Here is a 22331-nt window from a genome sequence, read left to right as displayed (position 1 = left end):
TGGGTGGATTTGGTTTGATTATATTGCTCTCTCTACTTTGATGTATGAAGATGTCTAAAAGAGAAGTTTTAAAAAAATCCTATCGGCCAGTTGCAAGCCTGGGGCACATTATTTGAATGTTTTTTAGTTTTTCGACTATAGGTTGGAAATGGAATCTATTAGCAGGGTGTAGTGGTAATAAAAATAGACACCAGGCTGGGCACGGTGGCTAACGCCTATAATCCCAGCTCTTTGGGAGGCTGAGGCGGGCAGATCACAAGGTCAGGAGATCGAGACCATCCTGGCTAACATGGTGAAACCCCGTCTCTACTAAAAAATACAAACAATTAGCTGGGTGTGGTGGCGGGCGCCTGTAGTCCCAGCTACTGGGGGAGGCTGAGGCAGGAGAATGGCGTGAACCCTGGAGGCGGAGCTTGCAGTGAGCCGAGATCACACCGCTGCACTCCACACTGGGAGAGAGAGCGACACTCCGTCTCAAAAAAAAAAAAAAAAAAAAAAAAAGACATAAATTGCCTTGTGATACTTACAGTAGATGTTCAGTAAACATTTTAGGAATAACATCATGAATTATACAAATTGTTAATCCTCATAGCCATTCTCTGAAGTAGGCAGTTTTATCCCAGTTTTCATATGAGAAAACAGAATCGGAGCAGCTAAGTATTATGCTTTGAAGTGTACAAGAAGTAAATGATGGAGCTAAAACTTAGTCCAAGTTCTGACCTCAAAGTCTAGGACATTTGAAGCCTCCTTGAAAAAGGAAGGCTACTATTGAGAAGGCTTTGTTTCTGTTACGTTATATTTTCTCAGATTTAATCTTCATCATAACTGCAAGGCATATTGAGTATCTGTAACCTTTTAAAAAGCACATAGATTTTTCACATTTTTGTATATGAGTAGTTAATGCTAAAAAATGTATATTTTATTTTAAAATGTATTTGAATGTGTAAGTTGAGTTTAAGTATTGGCAATACAAGTGTTTTTGTGGGAAAAAAGATGCCTCTTGGTTTTCCAAGTGAGTTTGTATGTGAAATAAAACCTGTGTTTGAAAGTTAAAAATTTTATATTTTTGGCACTATACCATTAGATGGTTTATTGGAAAGATACTATATTTGATAATGTACATTGTGGTTTTGTTATTGAATTTATTAAAATCATAATTTGTAATGTTGATGTGAAATGAATCCAGAGCAAATCAGGGCAAGAAGATGTAAACTAGGAAGGGCCTTCGTGTGTGTGTGTGTGTGTGTGTGTGTGTGAGAGAGAGAGAGGTCTTTGAGTCATAAAGATTTATTATTTATTTATTTTTTTAGAGACATGGTCTTGCTCTGTCATTCAGGCTGGAGTACAGTGATGCAGTCACAGCTCACTGCAGTCTTGAACTCCTGGACTCAAATGATCCTCACCCCTCAGCCTCCTGAGTAGTTGAGACTGCAGGCATGTACCACCATGCCCAGATAACTTTTGTATCTTTTGCAGAGATGGGGTTTTGCTGTGTTGCCCAGGCTGGTTTGAAACTTCTGGACTCAAGCGATCCACTCACCTCAGCTTCCCAGAATGCTGGGATTACAGGCATGAGCCACTGCACCTGGCCTTGGCTAATTTTTAAAAACAATTTTTATAGGGCTGGAGTCTTACTATGCTGGCCAGGCTGTTTTTGAACCCCTGGCTTTGAGTAATCCTCCCTCCTCAGCCTCCCAAAGTGCTAGGATTACAGGGATGACCCACCATGCCTGGCCCAACTGTAAATTGTTCACTATAGGATAGAAATGGCCGGGCGCAGTGGCTCACACCTGTAATCCCGGCACTTTGGGAGGCCGAGTCGGGTGGATCACAAGGTCAGGCGTTTGAGACCAGCCTGGCCAATAGGGTGAAACCCCGTCTCTACTAAAAAACAAAAAAAACTACAAAAAAACAAAAACAAAAACAAAAACCTACAAAAATTAGCCAGGTGTGGTGGTGGGCGCCCGTAGTCCCAGCTACCCAAGAGGCTGAGGCGGGAGAATTGCTTAAACCCGGGAGGTGGAGGTTGCAGTGAGCCGAGATTGCACCACTGCACTCCAGCCTCGCAACAGCACGAGACTCCATCTCAGAAAAGAAAAATAAGTAAGATAAAATAAGATAGAAATTACTCCTGTGTTGGCCGGGCGCGGTGGCTCACGCCTGTAATCCCAGCACTTTGGGAGGCCGAGGCTGGCGGATCACAAGGTCAGGAGATCAAGACCATGGTGAAACCCCGTCTCTACTAAAAATACAAAAAATGAGCCGGGCGCGTTGGCGGGCGCCTGTAGTCCCAGCTACTCGGGAGGCTGAGGCAGGAGAATGGCATGAACCTGGGAGGCGGAGCTTTCAGTGAGCCAGGATCGCGCCACTGCACTCCAGCTTGGGTGACAGAGCGAGACTCCGTCTCAAAAAAAAAAAAAAAAAAAAAAAAGAAATTACTCCTGTGAGGTTAAGAGACCTATTGTAAGGATTTCTTTTTATTCAACAAAATTTATTGACATTGAACAGTTTGTTGTCTGTTATGTGCTTTTTAGGAAGATTTACACGTTAGGTTTGTTGCCAGGCAGCTAACAGGTAATGTTTCACATAACCCCTACAAGATGCTTGGTAATGTGTATCCATGCCTGATTAATTTCCTAGCACATGGTGGGTCTTCAGTTAATGTTTAATGATAATAGGGAAATGGCCTATAAAAGCCTTAAAACTTTGAAGTAAATTTCCACCCTATTTTATAAGGAATTATGAAATGTTTCCAAACTTTTGCATTTATGAAATGCTTAAAGCATATCTCCAAAAGCACCATTTCTAAAATGAGAGTTGATCAATACTTGGGGAATAAATGGGGCAAATGAAGATATTATATATACTTTTTATTTTTATTTATTTAATTTAAAAAATTTGTTTTTGAGGCAGAGTCTCACTGTCTCGCCCATGCTGGAGTTCAGTGGTGCCATCTCGGCTCACTGCAACCTCTGCCTCCCGAGTTCAAGCGATTCTCATGCCTCAGCCCTCCGAGTAGCTGGGATTACATATGTGCACCACCATGCCTGGCTAATTTTTGTATTTTTAGTAGAGACAGAGTTTTGAAATGTTGGCCAGGCTGGTTTTGAGCTCCTGGCCTCATGTGATCTGCCCAGGGCCTCCCAAAGTGCTAGGATTATAGGTGTGAACCACTGTGTCCAGCCTGTATATCCTTTATAAAAATTCTTTTATATGGGAAATATATGGTGTTATTTTTCTATAATAAATTCCTGAAACACAATTTCAATAATTTTTGGTTTGGGGTCTAATTGGGGAGTGTTTTTTTAATGGTGTAGTCTCATAAACTGAAAAATTGCTTTTGCACGCTGTCTTTCTTAGACTATTTTTCGTTTAATTAAAAGTCTCTTGTGAGAAGTAGAAATTTGGATTGGAAAGATTGGGTGTTTGCTTCTTTCTGTCTTGTATTTATTAAAGGTTTCTTTCGGTTGTTTTATCATTTTCCCTCCATTCTCCTCAATATATTTAGTTCTCTGTTCAGTCCCAGTGTACACACAAAGTAGTTGGAGAATTACCAACCCATACTCTTCTGAAAAATAAATTTAGTAACCAAAGTACAATAGTGCATATGGTTTTTTTGGTCTTTATCTTTACCAAATAGTTTTCTGAAGTTACTCTGGTTAATTTTTTCTTCTCTATCTCCTACAATTTAGTTCTATTCTTATTTATTTATTTACTTTTTGAGACAGAGTCTCGCACTGTCACCCAGGCTGGAGTGCAGTGGCGCGATCTTGGCTCACTGCAAGCTCCACCTCCCAGGTTCACGCCATTCTTCTGCCTCAGCCTCCCGAGTAGCTGGGACTACAGGTGCCCGCCACCACGCCTGGCTAATTGTTTGTATTTTTTAGTAGAGACGGGGTTTCACCGTGTTAGCCAGGATGGTCTCGATCTCCTAACCTCATGATCCGCCTGCCTCGGCCTCCCAAAGTGCTGGGATTACAGGCGTGAGCCACCGTGTCCGGCCTAGTCTTAATTTTTAATAGAGCTGGGTTTGCAGTTTGAGGTTCTCCCACATTCTGGTTGATTTGAACTATTTATTTGAAGGGATATGTAAAACATTACCATTGTTCTAAGAGTCAGAATTCTACTCAGAGACCAGTCAGTCATTTGCCAGGGCATACTCGGAGAACTGTCACTTCCCCCTCATCTCTTTTATCCTATTCCCATCCCTTCTTCTTTCTACCCCGTTTCCACCTACTCTGTGGAGATAACTAATCTCACTGACTTCTCTCTCCTCTTGTTTTTGTACAAATGCGTGGATACATATAGTTATGCATCACTTAATGAGAAATGCATTGTTGGGCAATTTCATCTAAACATAGAAATGGTACGGTAAAAATACTGTATAAAAGATATGGTGTAAAAGATAAAAATGGTACACCTGTATTGGGTACTTAACTATGAATGGAACTTGCGGAACCAGAAGTTGCTCTGGGTGAGTCAGTGAGTGAATGTGAAGGCCTAGGACATTATTGTACACTACTGTAGACTTTATATACACCATACGTGTAGGCGACACTGACTTTATTTTAAAATTTCTTCTTTTTTTAAAATTTTTTTTTTTTTTTTTTTTATTGTTTTATTTTTTATGAGATGGGATCTTTCCCTGTCACTCAAGCCGGAGTGCGGTGGCATGACCATGACTCACTGCTGCATCAACCTCCCAGGCTTAAGCGATCCTCCTACCTCAGCCTCCTGAGTAGCTGGGACTACAGGTGCGTGTCCCAACTCCTGGCTAATTTTTAAATTTTTTGTAGAAACGAGGTCTCCATATGTTATCCAGGCTGGTCTTGAAGTCCTGGGCTCAAGCAATCCTCCTACTTGGGCCTCTCAAAGTGCTGGAATTACAGACATGAATGAGCCTCCATGCCCTGCCAAAATTTTTTTCTTTCTTCAATACTAAATTAACCTAAGCTTACTGTAACTTTTTTACTTTATAAACTCTTTAATGTTTTAAAACTTTTTGACTCTTCTGTAATAACAGGTTAAAACACAAACGCATTGTACAACTGTGCAAAAACATTTTCTTTTTACCCTTATTTGTAAATAGTACACCTAAAATAATGATAAAAAGTATAGTATAGCAAATACATAAACCAGTAACAGTCATTTATTATCATTATCAAGTCTTATGTACATATGTAATTGTATGTTGTATACTTTTCTATCACTAGCAGTGCAGTAGGTTTATACCAGAATCACACACACGCGTAATATGTCATGCTACATTACGATGTCACTAAGTGACAGGAATTTTTCAGCTCCATTATAATTTTAAGGGACCACTACTGCATATGTAGCCCATCATTGGCTGAAACATCATTATGTGGTACGTGACTGTATGTATAGATATGTATCACCTCATATTTTCTTTCTTACATGAAGGGTAGTACACTCTAGGTATTCTTTTATGCTTTGATTTGATAATATATTTTATTGCCTGGGCACGGTGGCTCACTCCTATAATCCCAGCACTTTGGGAGATCAAGGCTGGAAGATTGCTTGAGCCCAGCAGTTTGAGAACAGCCTGGGCAACATGCCAAACCCCATCTCTAAAAAAAGTACAAAAATTAGCTGGGCATGGTGGTGCATGCTTGTGGTCCCAGCTACTTTAGAGGCTGAGGTGGGAGGATTGCTTGAGCCCAGGAGGCAGAGGCTGCCATGAGCTGAGATTGCACCACTGCACTCTAGCCTGGGTGACAGAGTGAGACCTAGTCTCAAAACAAAACCAAAAACATATATTTATTATGTTATTGTAACATAGCCTTATTATGTACAGTCGGCCCTGTGTATCCATTGAGTTCTCTATCTGTGGCTCTAACTAACCATGGATGGAAAATTTTTGGAAAAAAAAAAAGGATGGTTGCATCTGTACTGGACATGTATAGACATTTTTTCTCGTCATTATTCCTTAAACAATACAGTTTAAAAACTGTTTACCGGCCGGGCGCGGTGGCTCAAGCCTGTAATCCCAGCACTTTGGGAGGCCGAGACGGGCGGATCACAAGGTCAGGAGATCGAGACCATCCTGGCTAACACGGTGAAACCCCGTCTCTATTAAGAAATACAAAAAACTAGCCGGGCGAGGTGGCGGGCGCCTGTAGTCCCAGCTACTCGGGAGGCTGAGGCCGGAGAATGGCGTGAACCCGGGAGGCGGAGCTTGTAGTGAGCTGAGATCCGGCCACTGCACTCCAGCCTGGGCGACAGAGCGAGACTCCGTCTCAAAAACAAAAAACAAAACAAAAAACAACAACAACAAAAAAAACTGTTTACCATAGCATTTAGATTATATCAGGTATTGTAAGCAATCTAGAGACGATTTCAAGTATATGAGAGGATGTGCATTGGTTATATACAAATACTATGCCATTTTACATGATGGACTTGAGCATCCGTGGAATTTGGTATCCACGGGGGTCCTGGAGCCAGTCCCCCGCAGATACCGAGGGATGGCGGTATGTTAATAATATATTCAGTTTATCTACTTAATGCATCCAGGAATCCTTCCTTATTAATTTATAGAATACTTTTTTTTTTTTTTTTTTTTTTTTTTTACAGCTGCATAGTACTCCATTGCATGGATGTGCCATAGTTTATTCAACCACTGTCCTGTATCTGGACATTAGGCTGTTTCCAGTGTTTTGTAATTATACAATAGGCTTCAGTGTATGTACTTTGTTGTTGAGGTGTACCCTCAGGGTAAATTCCCAAGGGTGGGATCACTGGACTGATTAAAGGTAAGTGCATTTGTTGTATTGTTAGGTACTGCTAAATTTCCTTCCAGAAAAGTTGTATTTGTCGTTGGTATTCTCACCTGCACAGCTGTTTTCAGTTTTCTCACAGCCTCGCCAGCACATGTGTTGTCATTCTGGTTAATTGTTCCCAATCTGATGGGTGAGCATGGTGTCACAACTGGTTTTAATTTACATTTCTCTAATTATGAGTGAGATTGAACATGTTTTCATATGTTTAAGGGTTATTTTATGTCTTTGTGATATGTTTTACTTTAAAAGTTTATTTTGGATGCACATTTTTTTTTTTGGTTATCATTGTTAGGTTATTCGCCTTCAACTTGTCAGAACAGTAGCGCTCTAAAAACGCCAGACTTTATTATGACTCTCCTCTTTCAGATCTTCCGTGGTGGCTTATTCTAATTCGGCAGAAAGCATTGGTGGGCAAACTCCCAGGAGACCATGAGGTCTGTAAAGTTACCAAAATTGCTGTGCTGTCACTTTCTGAAATGGAACCTCAGGATCTTGAGCTAGAGGTAAGGTGAAATAAAGGGAAATTATATGGAAACCTGATATAAATGTAATAGCAAATATGAGGATTTGGTTCAGTAGACCACAGACTTACATTTTTAGAGCTGGGTAATGTTTTTAAAATAATTTAATCCTATGATTTTCCAACTTCATTTTAGTAGTGGAACCCTTGTCTCAAAATCCATGAAACCTAGTATAGAAGACACATAAAAGCAGGGCCACTATGGTTGAAGTAGTGTTGGGGGAATCCCTGGGGCTCTGTCCACTTGATCTCTCCTTGGAAGCCACCTTCCGTTTCCAGGGAGCCCTAGGGCCACAATACAGTTTGAAAACTTCTAGGGAAAAGGAGTGAGTTAAGAAAAGGAGACCTCTTATTATATCCTCTTTTATCTGCATTTCTTGAACATTTTCTAAGCATATATTACCCTATTACAGTTTAAAAAGAAAGTTTTTTAAAAGGAAGACAGTCACTCGTCTAATGTAATCTGTTTATTTTCCAGAGAAGAGCTCAAGTCCACAAGTAGAGTGATTTAAGGACGAAATATATGAGATTGCCTAGGGCCAGTGTTTTTTTACCACAAGGTGCTGCCTCCTAGTAGAAGTAACCCATGAAAGCATTTATGTCCTGTTTGCTCTCAGTGTGGGGATTTGACGCCTAGGAATTGTCCTCACTCCGACGTAGCCATAGCCTATTTTGTTCACTGTTTGTTCATTGTGCCAGGCGGGCCCAGTGTATTACATAGATGATAATATTTAGTCCTTAGGACCACCCTATGAAGTGGGCATTATTACAAATAAAGAAAGGAGGCTAGGTGGGTGGCTTCTTTCTTTGACAGGCTGAGGCTGGAGGATCGCTTGAGCTGAGGGGTTCGAGACCAGCCTGGGTAACATAGCCAGACCTTGTCTTGTGGGGAAAAAAAGATAATGAGTGAGTAGATTTCAGAAAATAAAATAAAAACAAAGGCGGCCTGGCAAGGATTAAGTCACGCAGCTGGTACAGGTGGGGCCTGGATCCAGACTCAGGCTGCCTGGTCCTGTGTAACTCTGCTGAGCTGCCGCCCTGTTACCTGAACAGCAGGTAATGATAGCAAAGCACGCACTACCCCACAAGTCAGCACGTGTTTTTCCATATAGAGTTCTTGGGGAGGAAGTTTGGGGACAGGGTTAAATTGCCTTAAGAGTAAGTAAAAATGAAGCTATTTTTATGCTTTAAGTGTCACTGGAAGTTTGACAGTCGAATTTTAAGAAACATTAAAATGAATTTAAGCAGACTCTGATTATTATTTGTTATAGGAATCGAAAAAAGTTTGGAGTTCTTATTCTCCTTTTGTTGGTACTTATGCTAGAACACTATTCACTATTGCTGATCGAGAGACAAAAAGCCTAGGTGGCAATTAGGCCTATTAAAAGCAGATGTTTATAGTTTTTGTTTGCATTTTTTTTTTTTTGGCAATGTCTTTTGGATGATTTTGCTGACACACTGAAAGATCAGGATGGCTTGTTATCACAGACCTTTCCCTTGAAGGTGGGCACCCTTTGGCCTGGCATTCAGGTTTGAGTGCTAAGCCTGGGGTCTCTGGCAGTTTGATTTAGAGCCGGGAGCCAGCCCGCCCAGCACTTTGTCCATCCGCCAGTCAGGATTTGCATATTTGGCACTCCCAGTTCTGGGGAAATTAAATGTCACACCTCATTCAGAAAAGGTTGAGGCCTTCAGGGAGGTTTTCTGATGTCGTTCATGGCCACCAATCTGTAACATTTTTGAGACTAGTAGCTGACTATTTAATAAATGGGGAAAAAACCAAGATGGCTTTAGGAACTAACATTTACATGATGTTTTTAAGCCCAAAAGTGTGAATATTATCAAAACTTTAAGAACTTCTTTATTCTTCTTACTTTCCCTTTTCTTTCTCTCGATAATCTAAGGGAAAGAGATTATATTCAAATAAAAAGGAAAGTGAGATTTCCTCCATAGACATAATTATTTTGACAGCTGTTGGGCTGTACAGTATAAACTACTGCACTTCTCAGGGGCTGCAAGATTGTGGTTCACATTAACAGCTGAATATACGTAATGACTCTGCTAATTAGGAGTAAAAGTAACAACAGAGAAAGTATTTCCAGATCCTATCTCAGTGAATAGTTTGGTACACCTTTCTCAAGAGATTATAATTTTAGCAATTTGTGTTTTCGCCATTTTTTCTTTCCTTGTAATCCTGTTTTATGGTAAAGGAGCTTTACAACAGTGAACAGCAGGAAGGGCAAATAACCACATGTTGAAAATCACGACTTTATTTTCTTTTAACATGTTAATTTAAATCTTGGTATCTTTATTTCAATTTCCATATAACTCAATTTAAAAGAGTTTTTAGAAGCTTAATCCTTTTTACATTGTGTTTTTTGATTATACGGTAAATTGTAAAAGAGAAGAAAAAAAATTCCCCCACTTGGAAATAATTGTTATTAATAGTCTACTGAGTTTTGGTGGGTGTTTCCATTTGTACCTAGGCTCTTTGGAAGACCAGTGTTACTTTCACATGTTTCAGAATAGTTTTTCTGTTTTGCATTTTTACATATTTTCTTCTAGTCTTATTATTTTTTTTAAGAACATAGGAAGACTTTGTTAAACAAAACTACGTATTCCTCCTTAGTATGACTTTCTGATTTGGATGTCTGTGTATCAGTTTGAATAAGCTGCATTTATTCCAGCAGCATCTTTTAATGTGGTCACTGTTCCCAGATTTGCTAAAGCCTAAGTCTGTGTTCTGTAATTGGAGCAGAAGCAATCTTATTTCAGAGATGGGTATTAATAGAATTTCTAGTTTTCTGCCTCTGTTGTCTTTTTATCTCAAATATATGCCTTATTTGTTTGCCAATTAAAAAAAATAATTCAAGGCCGGGCGCGGTGGCTCAAGCCTGTAATCCCAGCACTTTGGGAGGCTGAGACGGGCGGATCACAAGGTCAGGAGATCGAGACCATCCTGGCTAACATGGTGAAACCCCGTCTCTACTAAAAATACAAAAAACTAGCTGGGCGAGGTGGCGGGCGCCTGTAGTCCCAGCTACTCGGGGAGGCTGAGGCAGGAGAATGGCGTAAACCCGGGAGGCGGAGCTTGCAGTGAGCTGAGATCCGGCCACTGCACTCCAGCCTGGGCGACAGAGCGAGACTCTGTCTCAAAAAAAAAAAAAAAAAAAAAAAATTCAAATACCATACAGTTCACCCATTTAAAGTATATAAGTCAATGGTTTTTAGTGTATTCAGAGTCGTGTGGTTATCACCACAATCAATTTTAGAACCTTTCATCATCCCCCGAAAAAACCCCGTCTTCGTTAGCAGCCACTCCTCATTTCCTTCCAACTCCAGCTCCTCAGCACCATGCAACCACTAATCTCCTTTCTGTCTCTATAAATATTTGTCTATTCTGGACATCTCATAGAAACAGAATAATACACCACGTGGCCTTTTGTGGTGGACTTCTTTCACCTAGCATAGCTTTTAAGTTTCGTGCCAGTTGTAGTGTGTAGCAGTACTTTATTTTTCTTTATTGCCAGATAATCCCTTGTATGGGTATGTCACATTTTATTTCTCTGTTCATCAGTTGATGGACATTTGAGTTGTTTCCACCTTTTAGCTATTATGAATAATGCTATTATAAACCATTTTGCATACAAGTTCTTGGTGATATATTTGTTTTTATCTCTCTTGGGTGTGTACCTAGGAATGGAATTGCTGGGTCATATGGTAACTCTAACCTTTTGTGGAACTGCCAGACTGATTTTTTTTTTTTTTTTTGAAACAGAGCCTTGCTCTGTCCCCCAGGCTGGAGTACAGTGACATGATCTCGGCTCACTGCAACCTCCGCCTCCCTTGGTTGAAATGATTCTCCTGCTTCAGCCTCTCAAGTAGCTGGGACTACAGTTATGTGCCACCACACCCGACTAATTTTTTGTATTTTTAGCAGAGATGGGGTTTCACTGTGTCAGCCTGGTTAGATGGTCTTGATCTCCTGACCTGGTGATCCACCCGCCTTGGCTTCCCAAAGTGCTGGGATTATAGACGTGAGCCACTGTGCCTGATTTTCAAAACAGTGTGCTATTTTACAAAAACGATGTAAAGAGGCCAGGCACAGTGGCTTATGCCTATAATCCTAGCACTTTGGGAGGCCGAGGCAGGAGGATTGAGACCAGCCTGGGCAACATGGTGAGACTCTGCCTATACAAAAACAGCCATGTGTGGTGGTACATCCCTATAGTCCCAGCTACCCGGGAGATCACCTTAGCCCGGGACTTTGAGGCTGCAGTGAACTGTGATTGTGCCCCTGCACTCCAACCTGGGCAATGGAATGAGACACTGTCTCCAAAAAGAGAGAGAGAGAGAGAGGTAGGGGTCAAGTGCAGTGGCTCATGCCTGTAATCTCAGCACTTTGGGTGGCCGAGGTGGGAGGATTGCTTCAGGCCAGGAGTTTGAGACCAGCCTGGGCAACATAGCAAGACCCTGTCTCTATAAAAAATTTAAAAGTTAGCTGGGTGTTGGCCGGGTGTGGTGGCTCACGCCTGTAATCCCAGCACTTTGGGAGGCTGAGGCGGGCAGATCACCTGAGGTCAAGACCAGCCTGACCAACATGGAGAAAGCCCGTCTCTATTAAAAATACAAAATTAACCGGGCATGGTGGCACATGCCTATAATCCCAGCTACTCGGGAGGCTGAGGCAGGAGAATCGTTTGAACCTGGGAGATGGAGGTTGTGGTGAGCGGAGATCATGCCATTGCACTGCAGCTTGGGCAACAAGAGTGAAACTTCGTCTCAAAAAAAAAAAAAAAAATTAGCTGCGTGTAGTGGTGTATATCTATAGTCACAGGTAGTCAGGAGGCTGAGGCAGGAGGATTACTTGAGCTCTGGAGTTTGAGGCTGCAGTGAGCTGTGATTGCACCACAGCACTCCAGCCTGGATGGTGGAGTGAGACCCTGTCTCTAAAAAAGAATATTTAAAAATCTGTATAAGGGTACGAATAATCTGTAATGGTTTAAACAATGAGGACATAGATGTTTTTTCTTTATACCCTTTAAAGTTATATAGGTTTTGTTCCATGTCTGCGTATCTTATTTGCGTATCTCATTGCCTTAATAGATAACCGCATCATTTTCCCTGTTTAGTTTCCATCAGACATCTGTTTAAAATTTTAGCTTCAGATGGATGTAGATACCAGCTTTTCACATAAAATTATTTATGTCCCTTTTCTTAAATGGCAGCAGCAACATCAACCCTTAATCTTGGTCATAAGATGTAAGTTGCAAGCACAATTTAAAAACTAGGGAAGTGCCATGGAGCTTGTGGAGAAGTAGCTGGGAGTTGTAGCTGTGGTATTTTCTTTTTGAAATCTCATGTTTCAGAGTTGTGATAAGGACCTAACCACGTGCCACACAAAACTGGCTGGGCCTCTGGAAAAGGGAAGGTGACCCTGTTGCCAGTGCTATGCATTCTAATCCCTGGGGCTCTGTGTAAACAAAATACCTTAGGACTGGGAAGGAATCCTAAGTAATTTTCTCTATCCCTGTTTTTTTGTCAGGACTGAATTTAACCGTTTCAGAAAGGTAGTGCTCTGTACTTTATTTTCTAAAGGTAACTGTGTAGAAGATTCTAACATACTCATTGGAAATGTTTACATTTATAGTAATCTCATTTGTTTGTTTGAGACAGGGTCTCGCTCTGTCACACAGGCTAGAATGCAGTGGCACGATCCTCCTGCCTTCAGCCCTCCAAGTGGCTGGGACTACAGGCATGCGCCACCACCCCTGGCTAATTTTTTATTTTTTTTTTCTATTTTTTGAAGAGATAGGGTCTCACTGTATTCCCCATGCTGGTTTTGAATACCTGGGCTTAAGCAATCTGCCTGCCTTAACCTCCCAAAGTGCTAGGATTATAGGTGTGAACCCCAGCACCTGGCCAGCAATTTAAAATTTTTATTTAGAAAAAAATCACTTTTAAGAGACAGAGAAAGCCTTCCAGTAAAGGTGTTTCCGTGAGTTTGAACTTTGTTGTACAGACCCACAATCCTTATCTGAACTTCCTGGGGCCATATTTGTTTTAGAATTCAAGTTTTTTGGGGTTTTCAAATGGTTATTCCATGTATTTTCTACAGTCTAAAGTGGTTCTGAAGCATTACCCTACAATAAAACACGTTAATGTTTTTTAAAGAATTGTATGACTATTCATACTAAGGGAGGTAAGTGATGATTATCAGTATCTTCATATCAGTTCAGGGCATGCTTTGTCATTAAACGAGTTTTTAACTTAAAAAATACACTTTCAGGTTTTAGAGTTTTTTGGATTTTGGAATTGTACATAAGGAAGTTAAGGGATGATGGGCTTATATTAACTCTGTTTCAAGGCCAGGATGAGGGTAGATAAAAGAAATAAAAATAGAAAAGACCAGATGTGGTGACTCATGCTTGTAATCCCAACGCTTTGGGAGGCTGAGGCGAGCAGATCACTTGAGGTCAGCAGTTCAAGAGCAGCCTGGCCAACATGGTGAAACCCTATCTCTATTAAAAATACAAAACTTAGCCAGGCATGGTGGCACATGCCTGTAGTTCCAGCTACTCCAGAGGCTGAGGTGGGAGAACCGCTTGGATCTGGGAGGCAGAGGTTGCAGCAAGCTGAGATTGTGCCCATCGCACTCTAGCCTGGGCAACAGAGCGAGACTCTGTCTCAAAGAAGGAAAGAAGGGAGGAAGGAAAGGAAGAAGGAAGGAAGGAAAGGGAAGGGGGAAGGGGAGGGGAGGAAGGAAGGAGGGAGGGAGGAAGGCAAGCAGGAAGGAAGGAAATGCCAAGCTTAGAGAATAAGCAATTTTTAAAGTAGATCAGACTGAAGCCATAGCGTTTCTGGGTCTGCATCTAGAAGCAGACAGTAGCAGGTGGGAATTTGGCCCCTACACAGTAAAGAGGACTAACAGGGCTTCATGGGAGATGGGAGCCTGGGGCCATGCTTAGCACTTGAGGCCTGGTGCTCAGGTGGAACTCCCTAGATCATGAGGGGAGCTGTTAGAGTGTCTGCACTGAGTTGGATAATCAATCCTGCATAGAGCATCTCCTGTGTGCCATGCCAGTAGCACTTCCATGAAGAAATACTGGTCTGGACAAAAGATAGGGATCTGAATCAACACTATAACAATGAGCATGCAGTGGTTGGGGTTGATAGGAGAGACTTAGAGAAGGAGAATGATGGAAGATGATTCCAAGGTTTCTTGCTTAAATGATCCCGTGGGTGGTGCCGTCATTACCTGAAATAGGACATACCAGAGAAGGAACAATATTTGGGGAGCAGATGTTGCTCAGTTCTAGAGATGCTGAGTTTGAGAGTCTAGTGTGTCTCAGTGTAGGGGAGACGTCACATGTATCAGTCTTGAGATTAGGGCGAAGGAGTGGAGTTAGCAAACGTAGTAGTAGTTAAAATGAGGAAAGAGGGTGACATTTTCTAGATGGAGCATGAAGACTGAGAAAAGAGTTAAGGGTAGAACACTGGGAATACCATCAGTTTTAGAGAAGAAAGATACACCCGCAAAGGAGACTGAGAAGAAACAGCCAGAGGTGGGGAAGGACCCGGGGAGATTGTTGTCATGGGGACCAGAGGAAGAGACAGCAGGGGGTGTTCATGAGCGCCACATTCCAAGAGACAGAGTTAGGAGGCCTAAGCAGTGTCATTGGAGCCTTTACTCCTTGACCTGCCCCAATCAGATTATAGTCGTTGCAGTTCCAGTGGCTGGGACACTGTACCCTGCTGGCTCTCAGAGTGGATTCCAGGTTTGAGGAATGGATTTAAAAGAAGATTCTCACATGTGTAAACATGTCCCAAGGTGCTAGGAAAGGGGCTATTAGAGGTTGGGACAAAGGAAGGGGGTGAATGATGAGCCCAGGTCCTAATCCCAGAAACTAACCTTGAAGAGAAAAATGGACTCCGTCCTGAGTGAGGAAAACCTGGGTGCAGCCTAGGTGTGCTGTTGCACATTTACTTGAAATAGCCAGACCTTCGATAGATTCCCAGGGGGAGCATTTTGCTGGCTTGAGTGCTCTTAAGAATGATTATGTTGGCCAGGCGTGGTGGCTCACGCCTGTAATCCCAGCACTTTGGGAGGCTGAGGCGGGCAGATCACATGAGGTCGGGAGCTTGAGACCAGCCTGACCAACATGGAGAAACCTCGTCTCTACTAAAAATACAATATTAGCCGGGCGTGGTAGTGCATGCCTGTAATCCCAGCTACTCGGGAGGCTGAGGCAGGAGAATTGTTTGAACCCAGGAAGTGGAGGTTATGGTGAGCCGAAACCGCACCATTGCACTCCAGCCTGGGCAACAAGAGCGAAATTCTGTCTCAAAAAAAAAAAAAAAAAAAAGGATGACTGTGTCTGTGTATCCCGTTTTGAATACTAAAATTGTAACAATCTGTAGCTCGGTCTTGAGCAAGTAAGCATGTTTTCAGGTTTTTAAGCGTTATTCATAGGCCTAATCACTAACATTTTATCTAAAAATTGCTAGCCAACAGTGGCCTGGTGCCACAAGCAGAGCAGTAGCAGGAGACCAAAGGGGAGCATCTGTTTAAAACTGCTGCTCTGCTGCCCCAGTGATACTGTATCAAGGAGGGTGGGGTGTGTGCCACATGTTCCTGGGAGAAGGGGAGTGATGGCTGTGAAAGCTCCGATGGCAGCCACTGCTAAGGCACTGGAGGTAGGAGTCAACAAGACAAAGATCCTGCCTTGAAGGAGCTTACATTATAGAAGGTGGAGACAGATGATAAACATCAGCACAGTAACTATAGTATGTTGGAAAGTAATAAACGCTGATGGAAATGAAAGTTGAGCACAGTAAGTGTGGTGGAGGGAGTGCCCAGGAGTGAAGATGGAGGTAAGATATCTGGCGAGGGGGTGTCCGGGCAGAGAGGACAGCTGTGTTGAGGAATAGCAAGGAAGCCAATGTGGGTGGAGTGGGGTGAGCAGGGGGCAGAGAGCACTAGGAGGTGAAGCTGGTGGAGGGGAGGGGAGGGTCTGGTTTTGGACGTGATTAGTTTGAGATGTCTGGTAGACATCTCAGTGGAAATGTTGGGATATGTGAGGCTGGAGTTTTGGGAGAGAGCTGGGCTGGAAATAAACATTTGGGAAGTTGGGTTGGCATATGGACGGTATTGGAATCCATGAGTCTGGATGAAATCACTGAGGGAGTGAATGCAGACGAGAAGGGGATCAGGGACTGAAGCTTGGGGCACCTAGACATCAAGTAGGAGGCTGGAAAGGAACCAGTCAAAGCGGTAGAGGAGGAGTGACCAGTGGGAGCCAGGTGAAGCCATGTATTGTAGGATGAGGGAGTGACTCAGATGCTACTGAGAGGTTAAGAACCAAGAGCCTTTGATTTAGCAAAGTGGAGGTCATTGATCATGCTGGAGACAGCAGCTTGGGAGAGTGGTAGGGGTGAAAATGGGGTGGAGGCGTGGGTTGGGGAGAGAATGGGAGGAGTGGAGCTGGAGGCAGTGAGGAGTGCAGAGTGAGTAAGAGGACAGCAGTGGTTGAGGAAGAGGAGTCGAGCGGGGGTGTGCAGAGCAGAGGGGCAGAGGAGGATGGACCTGTGTGCTGACAGAAACCATCACAGAAAGAGGGTTGCTGTATCCATACACTTGGTTCTGTCTTCTCTCCTTCCCTGTCACCTGGAGTTCTTGCTAGTTTTATTTGAAGGGAAATAAAGTGAGCTGTTCTGGCTGAAGGAATATAAAGCTTTTCTGCCTCATCTTTAGTTCTCTTGTCTTTAATGGCAGGGCAGGAGCAGCTTAAAGCTGTAATCATGGTGTGAAACCCGTGTGGACAGTTTTTGATAGCCATAATTTTGAAAAGGCTTGAAATCATCTGGAGATTCCATTGCACATGAAAATTTGGTCCGGTTATTAGTTTCTACTTCCAAATGTAATAAAACAGGGACGCTGTCTCTCCCCCTTTTCTTTTTTTCTTTTTTTTTTTTTTTTTGAGACGGAGTCTCACTCTGTCACCCAGGCTGGAGTGCAGTGGCCGGATCTCAGCTCACTGCAAGCTCCGCCTCCCAGGTTCACGCCATTCTCCGGCCTCAGCCTCCCGAGTAGCTGGGACTACAGGCGCCCGCCACCTCGCCCGGCTAGTTTTTTGTATTTCTTAATAGAGACGGGGTTTCACCGTGTTAGCCAGGATGGTCTCGATCTCCTGACCTCGTGATCCGCCCGTCTCGGCCTCCCAAAGTGCTGGGATTACAGGCTTGAGCCACCGCACCCGGCCCCCCTTTTCTTAAATAAAGTTTAAATTCGCTTTTCTTCTCATTTTATGTTAATAGTTATTTTGTAACACACTGATGATAATAAGCATTTAGTAAGTATTAGTTCTTATTAAGAGTCTCCTACTTAGTGTAGCAATGAAACTAGTTTGTTGAAAAAATGGAATTGGTCTGCATATTGTTAACAGAATTTGTGTGTACATTTCAGAATATTTGCTTTATTTGCTGAGCTACATGAAATTATATGTAAAACCCTCAACTTTAACCAGGTAGCCTTCTTTAGAACCTTCTGTGCCTGCTGTTATCTTTACACAGCTGTATTCACGCTCCCATGCCCTTCCTTACCCTTGTCAGTTGTGCGGCACTTCTCCTGCAGCCCCTAATTACTGCTTCTTCAAGTTTAACTAATCTCCGGACCCAAAGCGTATGTTATTAAGCTGATTTCATTAGTGCGTGTGAGCATAGGAGGAGAGGGAGTGGTTGAAATGGCCAGCTTTTAGGGCTCCCACTAGAGCAGGCTCTTAAGCCATCTTCTCAACCAAAACACTCAATTAGCATTGGTATTTAGCACAGATACCTGTAAAATCATAACCCTGAAGCATAGCAAATGTGCATTTTGCAATTTTAAAATTCTTAGATACTAATTTCCAAAGCATTAATAACCTCAGCCAGAACATTTCATTCTTCAGTTACGTTAGAGGAGAACTGATTATGAGCCTAACCTGAATTTTCCACCTCTAATTCCTAAGTCTATCCTGCCCTGTATTCTTTGTGTTTTATCCTCTGCTGTAGCTTTCTCATCATGGGACTCATAGCTGTGTGTGCCATCAATTATCTACTTGATAATTTTTCTAAGTCTTGAGGTTTACTGTTAATCAGAATGCCTGAGCAGTAGCATTTAATTTTGCACTCGAACACTTAACAGATATTAATAATAACAAATCATCTTTCTCTTCCTATTTAGCTCTGTAAGAAGCATCATTTTGGTATTAACAAACCAGAGAAGATTATACCATCTCCTGATGACTCAAAGTTTCTACTGAAGACCTTTACGCATATTAAATCCAATGTATCTGCTCCTAATAAAAAGAAAGTAAGAGTTTAATTGATACGGGCTTTGAATTCATCTTTGATTAGTTTTAAATGGAGAGATAATTCTGTACTCAGAAAATTTATTTTCAAACCATTTGTTGTATTGAAGCACTGTCTCCTTATGTCCTTGGGATTGTTTTCACTTCTCTCTTAGGAATTTATGTGTTATCCTCAGATTACTTTACATTTAATTTCTGTAGTAATAGTACATTAATTTCTTGTAGGTTAAGGAAAGTAAAGAGAAGGAGAAGTTGGAGAGGAGATTGCTTGAAGAGTTGCTGAAGATGTTCATGGACTCGGAATCCTTTTATTATAGCTTGACCTATGACCTGACCAATTCGGTGCAGAGGCAGAGCACTGGGGAGAGGGATGGTCGGCCCCTCTGGCAGAAGGTACCACTCACAGCTCATAGAGCAGGGTTTGCCCTTGGGAACAAGTGATGGCCTGTTTTGGCTTTTGTAGGAAAACTGAAATAATGTGTTTCTGAACTGTTGTTTCTGCACCTTTTCTAGGTTGATGACCGATTTTTTTGGAATAAATACATGATACAAGATCTTACTGAGATTGGTGTGAGTAGTTGTTTCTAAAATATCCTAACCCTACTGAAATTGGTGTATTTGTTTCTAAAATGTCTGGATATAATTGTTAAGCAAATGTTTTTTAATTAAGATACATTTTTAAAGATCACTATGTTTTCCCCTATGGAATGGGAATCGTTTAGGTAGGAAAACCAAGGCATTATTTTAAGGCAGTTTACAATTCCACTGCCTCCTCACAGGCCTGTCTTTTTAGCAGATTCCCATAGGATAGTGGTAAGTTAAGGCTGTGGAACTCATGTTCGTAGAGGTCCTGCAAAAGAGGTATTTTCTTTTCTTTTTTTTTTTTTTGAAACGGAGTCTCGCTCTGTCGCCCAGACTGGAATGCAGTGGCACGATCTCAGCTCACTGCAAGCTCCGCCTCCCAGGTTCACGCCGTTCTCCTGCCTCAGCCTCCCGAGTAGCTGGGACTACAGGCGCCTGCCACCACACCCGGCTAATTTTTTGTATTTTTAGTAGAGACCAGGTTTCACTGTATTAGCAAGGATGGTCTCGATTTCCTGACCTCGTGATCCGCCCACCTTGGCCTCCCAAAGAGCTGGGATTACAGATGTGAGCCACCACACCCAGCCAAAAGAGGTATTTTCTTTCTACCCATTGGGAAAGTTGAAGCCCAGTTTTCCTGTAATGGTACCAATTATTTTTACTTTCGCCGCACCTCTGTTTTCCCATCTGGGAATTGGAATAGACAAATCTCTAAGGCCATTGCTGTACTACCGGTATTTGATTGAGGGAAGATACAGAATATGATGAGATTATTGCATGGAATTCCTCTGGTTTGATGATTACTTTCTTCCTTTTCTTGGTCATGTATGTTGGAAAATTGACTGTCTGAAGATAATTCATTCAATCAACAAATATTTATGGAAGGCCTGTTATGTGCCACTTGTCTTTTCAACACTAAACAAAGCAGGCAAATAGGTGAATAAAGTCATATGTTATCTTTTAACCTTTCAGAAATTTCAGACCTTTTCCTTTTGGTTTATCCCCCTTACTGGTGGTTAGTATCAGTGATTTTCCCATACTCTATGGTGTCTTCGCTAGATATCCATCAATTGCCTCTATGGAGAATGAGGCCTGAGATTATTCTTACCTCTGTTTGCAATGCTGATCAAACTGTGACCACCAAAACCCAGTGGTAGAGGAGAAAAGCAGGGGCATCTATAATGAGCATTTGTCCTGTGTGCTGACAAGATCGAGCTCTAATTGTTTTTGCCGAGTTTTTGTCAGAATGCTTTTACATTACCATTTAAAACTGATGACTTGAAGTTGTCATATTCAAAGGTGACATTTGGCAGCATAAATTTCTCTATGCCTGTCAAGAGTTTTGCATTTATTGCTAGAACAGAAATATAAATGATGGGAATGGTGATAAGAATGCAGACAGATCCTTTACCGCACCATTTTCAATTTTTACCACTTTCCTAACGTCCTATCTGCAGGCCCCATAAAACAAAACAAAACCGTGAGATAGGATCTGGAGTGTTTGGTGATGGAAGAAGAGGTGGATTTGAAGTGGATGCTGAGATTAAGCCTGGGTACACTTAGGGAGATAAGAGAGAAACTAGGACGAAGAACAACTTTCTGGAGCATTTTTATCCTTTACTGTCTCTGCAGACAATAAGTTGAGAAATCTGTCTTCTTAGTCTAACTGAAAGGGACAGAAGAAGAAATCTTTATTTATTTGTTTTTTTGACAGAGTCTCGCTCTGTCACCCAGGCTGTAGTGCAGTGGCATGATCTCAGCTCACTGCAACCTCCACCTCCCTGCAACTTCCACCTCCGAGGTTCAAGCGATTTTCCTGCCTCAGCCTCCCAAGTAGCTGGGATTATAGCTTGCGCCACCATGCCTGGCTAATTTTTTGTATTTTTAATAGAGACGAGGTTTCACCATGTTGCCCAGGCTGGTCTCAAACTCCTGACCTCAAGTGAATCACCCGCCTCAGCCTCCTAAAGTGCTGGGATTACAATGTTGATCCACTGCGAGCGACCAGAAGAAGAAATCTTTAATCAATACTGTCCTAATTATGTTGGATGACATTTTAAAATAAGACATTTATGAAATGGGGTTTTTTGTTTGTTTGTTTGTTTCATTTGTGACTTAGATTTTAGCTTGAGGAAGTGAAATTTTTTTTTTCTAAGCCAGAGAATAAAGTAGACCTATGTGTTTCATAATAAAGTGATCAGAGTTGGTTGTATTTTATTAAAGCCTTAATACAATTGGGAGTTGAGACTCATAAACATTTGTTAAATACTTCCTATATGGCAGGCACTGTGCTGAACACTTTATGTGTATTATCCATTTAATCTTCACATTTTCATGAAGTAGTTGTTACTATTTCACAGAGAAGGACAGCGATGGTGAGGGTGACTCCCCTCAGTGAGTTAATAAATGGTGGGCTTGGATTTGTACCCAGGCAGCCTGGCTCTTAGGCTGCGTTCACCATAAAGAAAAGGAACGACCTCCTCTGTCCCTTCCTTCCGTGGTGTTCTTCAATAAGCAGAAAATATGGTTGAATAATGGAAGGTTTCTGCTTCTAATAAACTGAGAAATATGTGCCGACTACTGTTTGGGTTTAAGAAAGTAGCAGTGCTGTACAGAATAGAAACAATATGATGTTCATTTTGTTTTCAGACCCCAGATGTGAACTTTTGGATCATCCCCATGATCCAAGGTTTTGTACAGATTGAAGAACTTGTGGTTAATTATACCGAATCATCTGATGATGAGAAAAGCAGCCCGGAGACCCCCCCTCAGGAGTCCACCTGTGTAGATGATATTCACCCACGATTTCTAGTGGCTCTCATTTCACGCCGAAGTAGGCACAGAGCAGGTGAGTGGAGGGCTCTAATAGCATGCAAATCAAATCCAGGCGAGAATGGAAAAGCTGCAGATGTGTTGAAATGCTAATGACAATAATGGATTTGGAAACACAGTTGGCTTCAAAGTGCTTGGGGACTCTAAATACTGTGATATAACTGGAGACAAATTTTTGAAGAGGGGTGAATAAGAGTTAGCAAAATGAAAAGGAAAAGGAGGTACATGTATAGAGAGAAGAGAGAAAGT

At 42.0% G+C, this 22331-nt stretch overlaps 1 protein-coding gene across 2 annotated transcripts in view; it reads left to right on the top strand.

Annotated features, from left to right (window-relative positions):
• INPP5F (inositol polyphosphate-5-phosphatase F) overlaps positions 1–22331 on the top strand; it is a 105215-nt gene that overhangs the window by 51795 nt on the left and 31089 nt on the right. For both annotated transcript variants that reach the window (XM_009215482.2, XM_003904333.3), the window contains exons 3-7: positions 7170–7306; positions 18542–18670; positions 18894–19061; positions 19182–19238; positions 21900–22098. In XM_009215482.2, coding sequence (XP_009213746.1) covers positions 7170–7306; positions 18542–18670; positions 18894–19061; positions 19182–19238; positions 21900–22098 — 690 coding nt within the window. The remainder of the gene's footprint in view (positions 1–7169; positions 7307–18541; positions 18671–18893; positions 19062–19181; positions 19239–21899; positions 22099–22331) is intronic.

Source organism: Papio anubis, chromosome 11, assembly GCF_008728515.1.
Source record: "Papio anubis isolate 15944 chromosome 11, Panubis1.0, whole genome shotgun sequence".
Classification (NCBI taxonomy): domain Eukaryota; kingdom Metazoa; phylum Chordata; class Mammalia; order Primates; family Cercopithecidae; genus Papio; species Papio anubis.
Note: the sequence above shows the minus strand (reverse complement) of the source record. Positions and strands in the feature narration are given on the sequence as shown.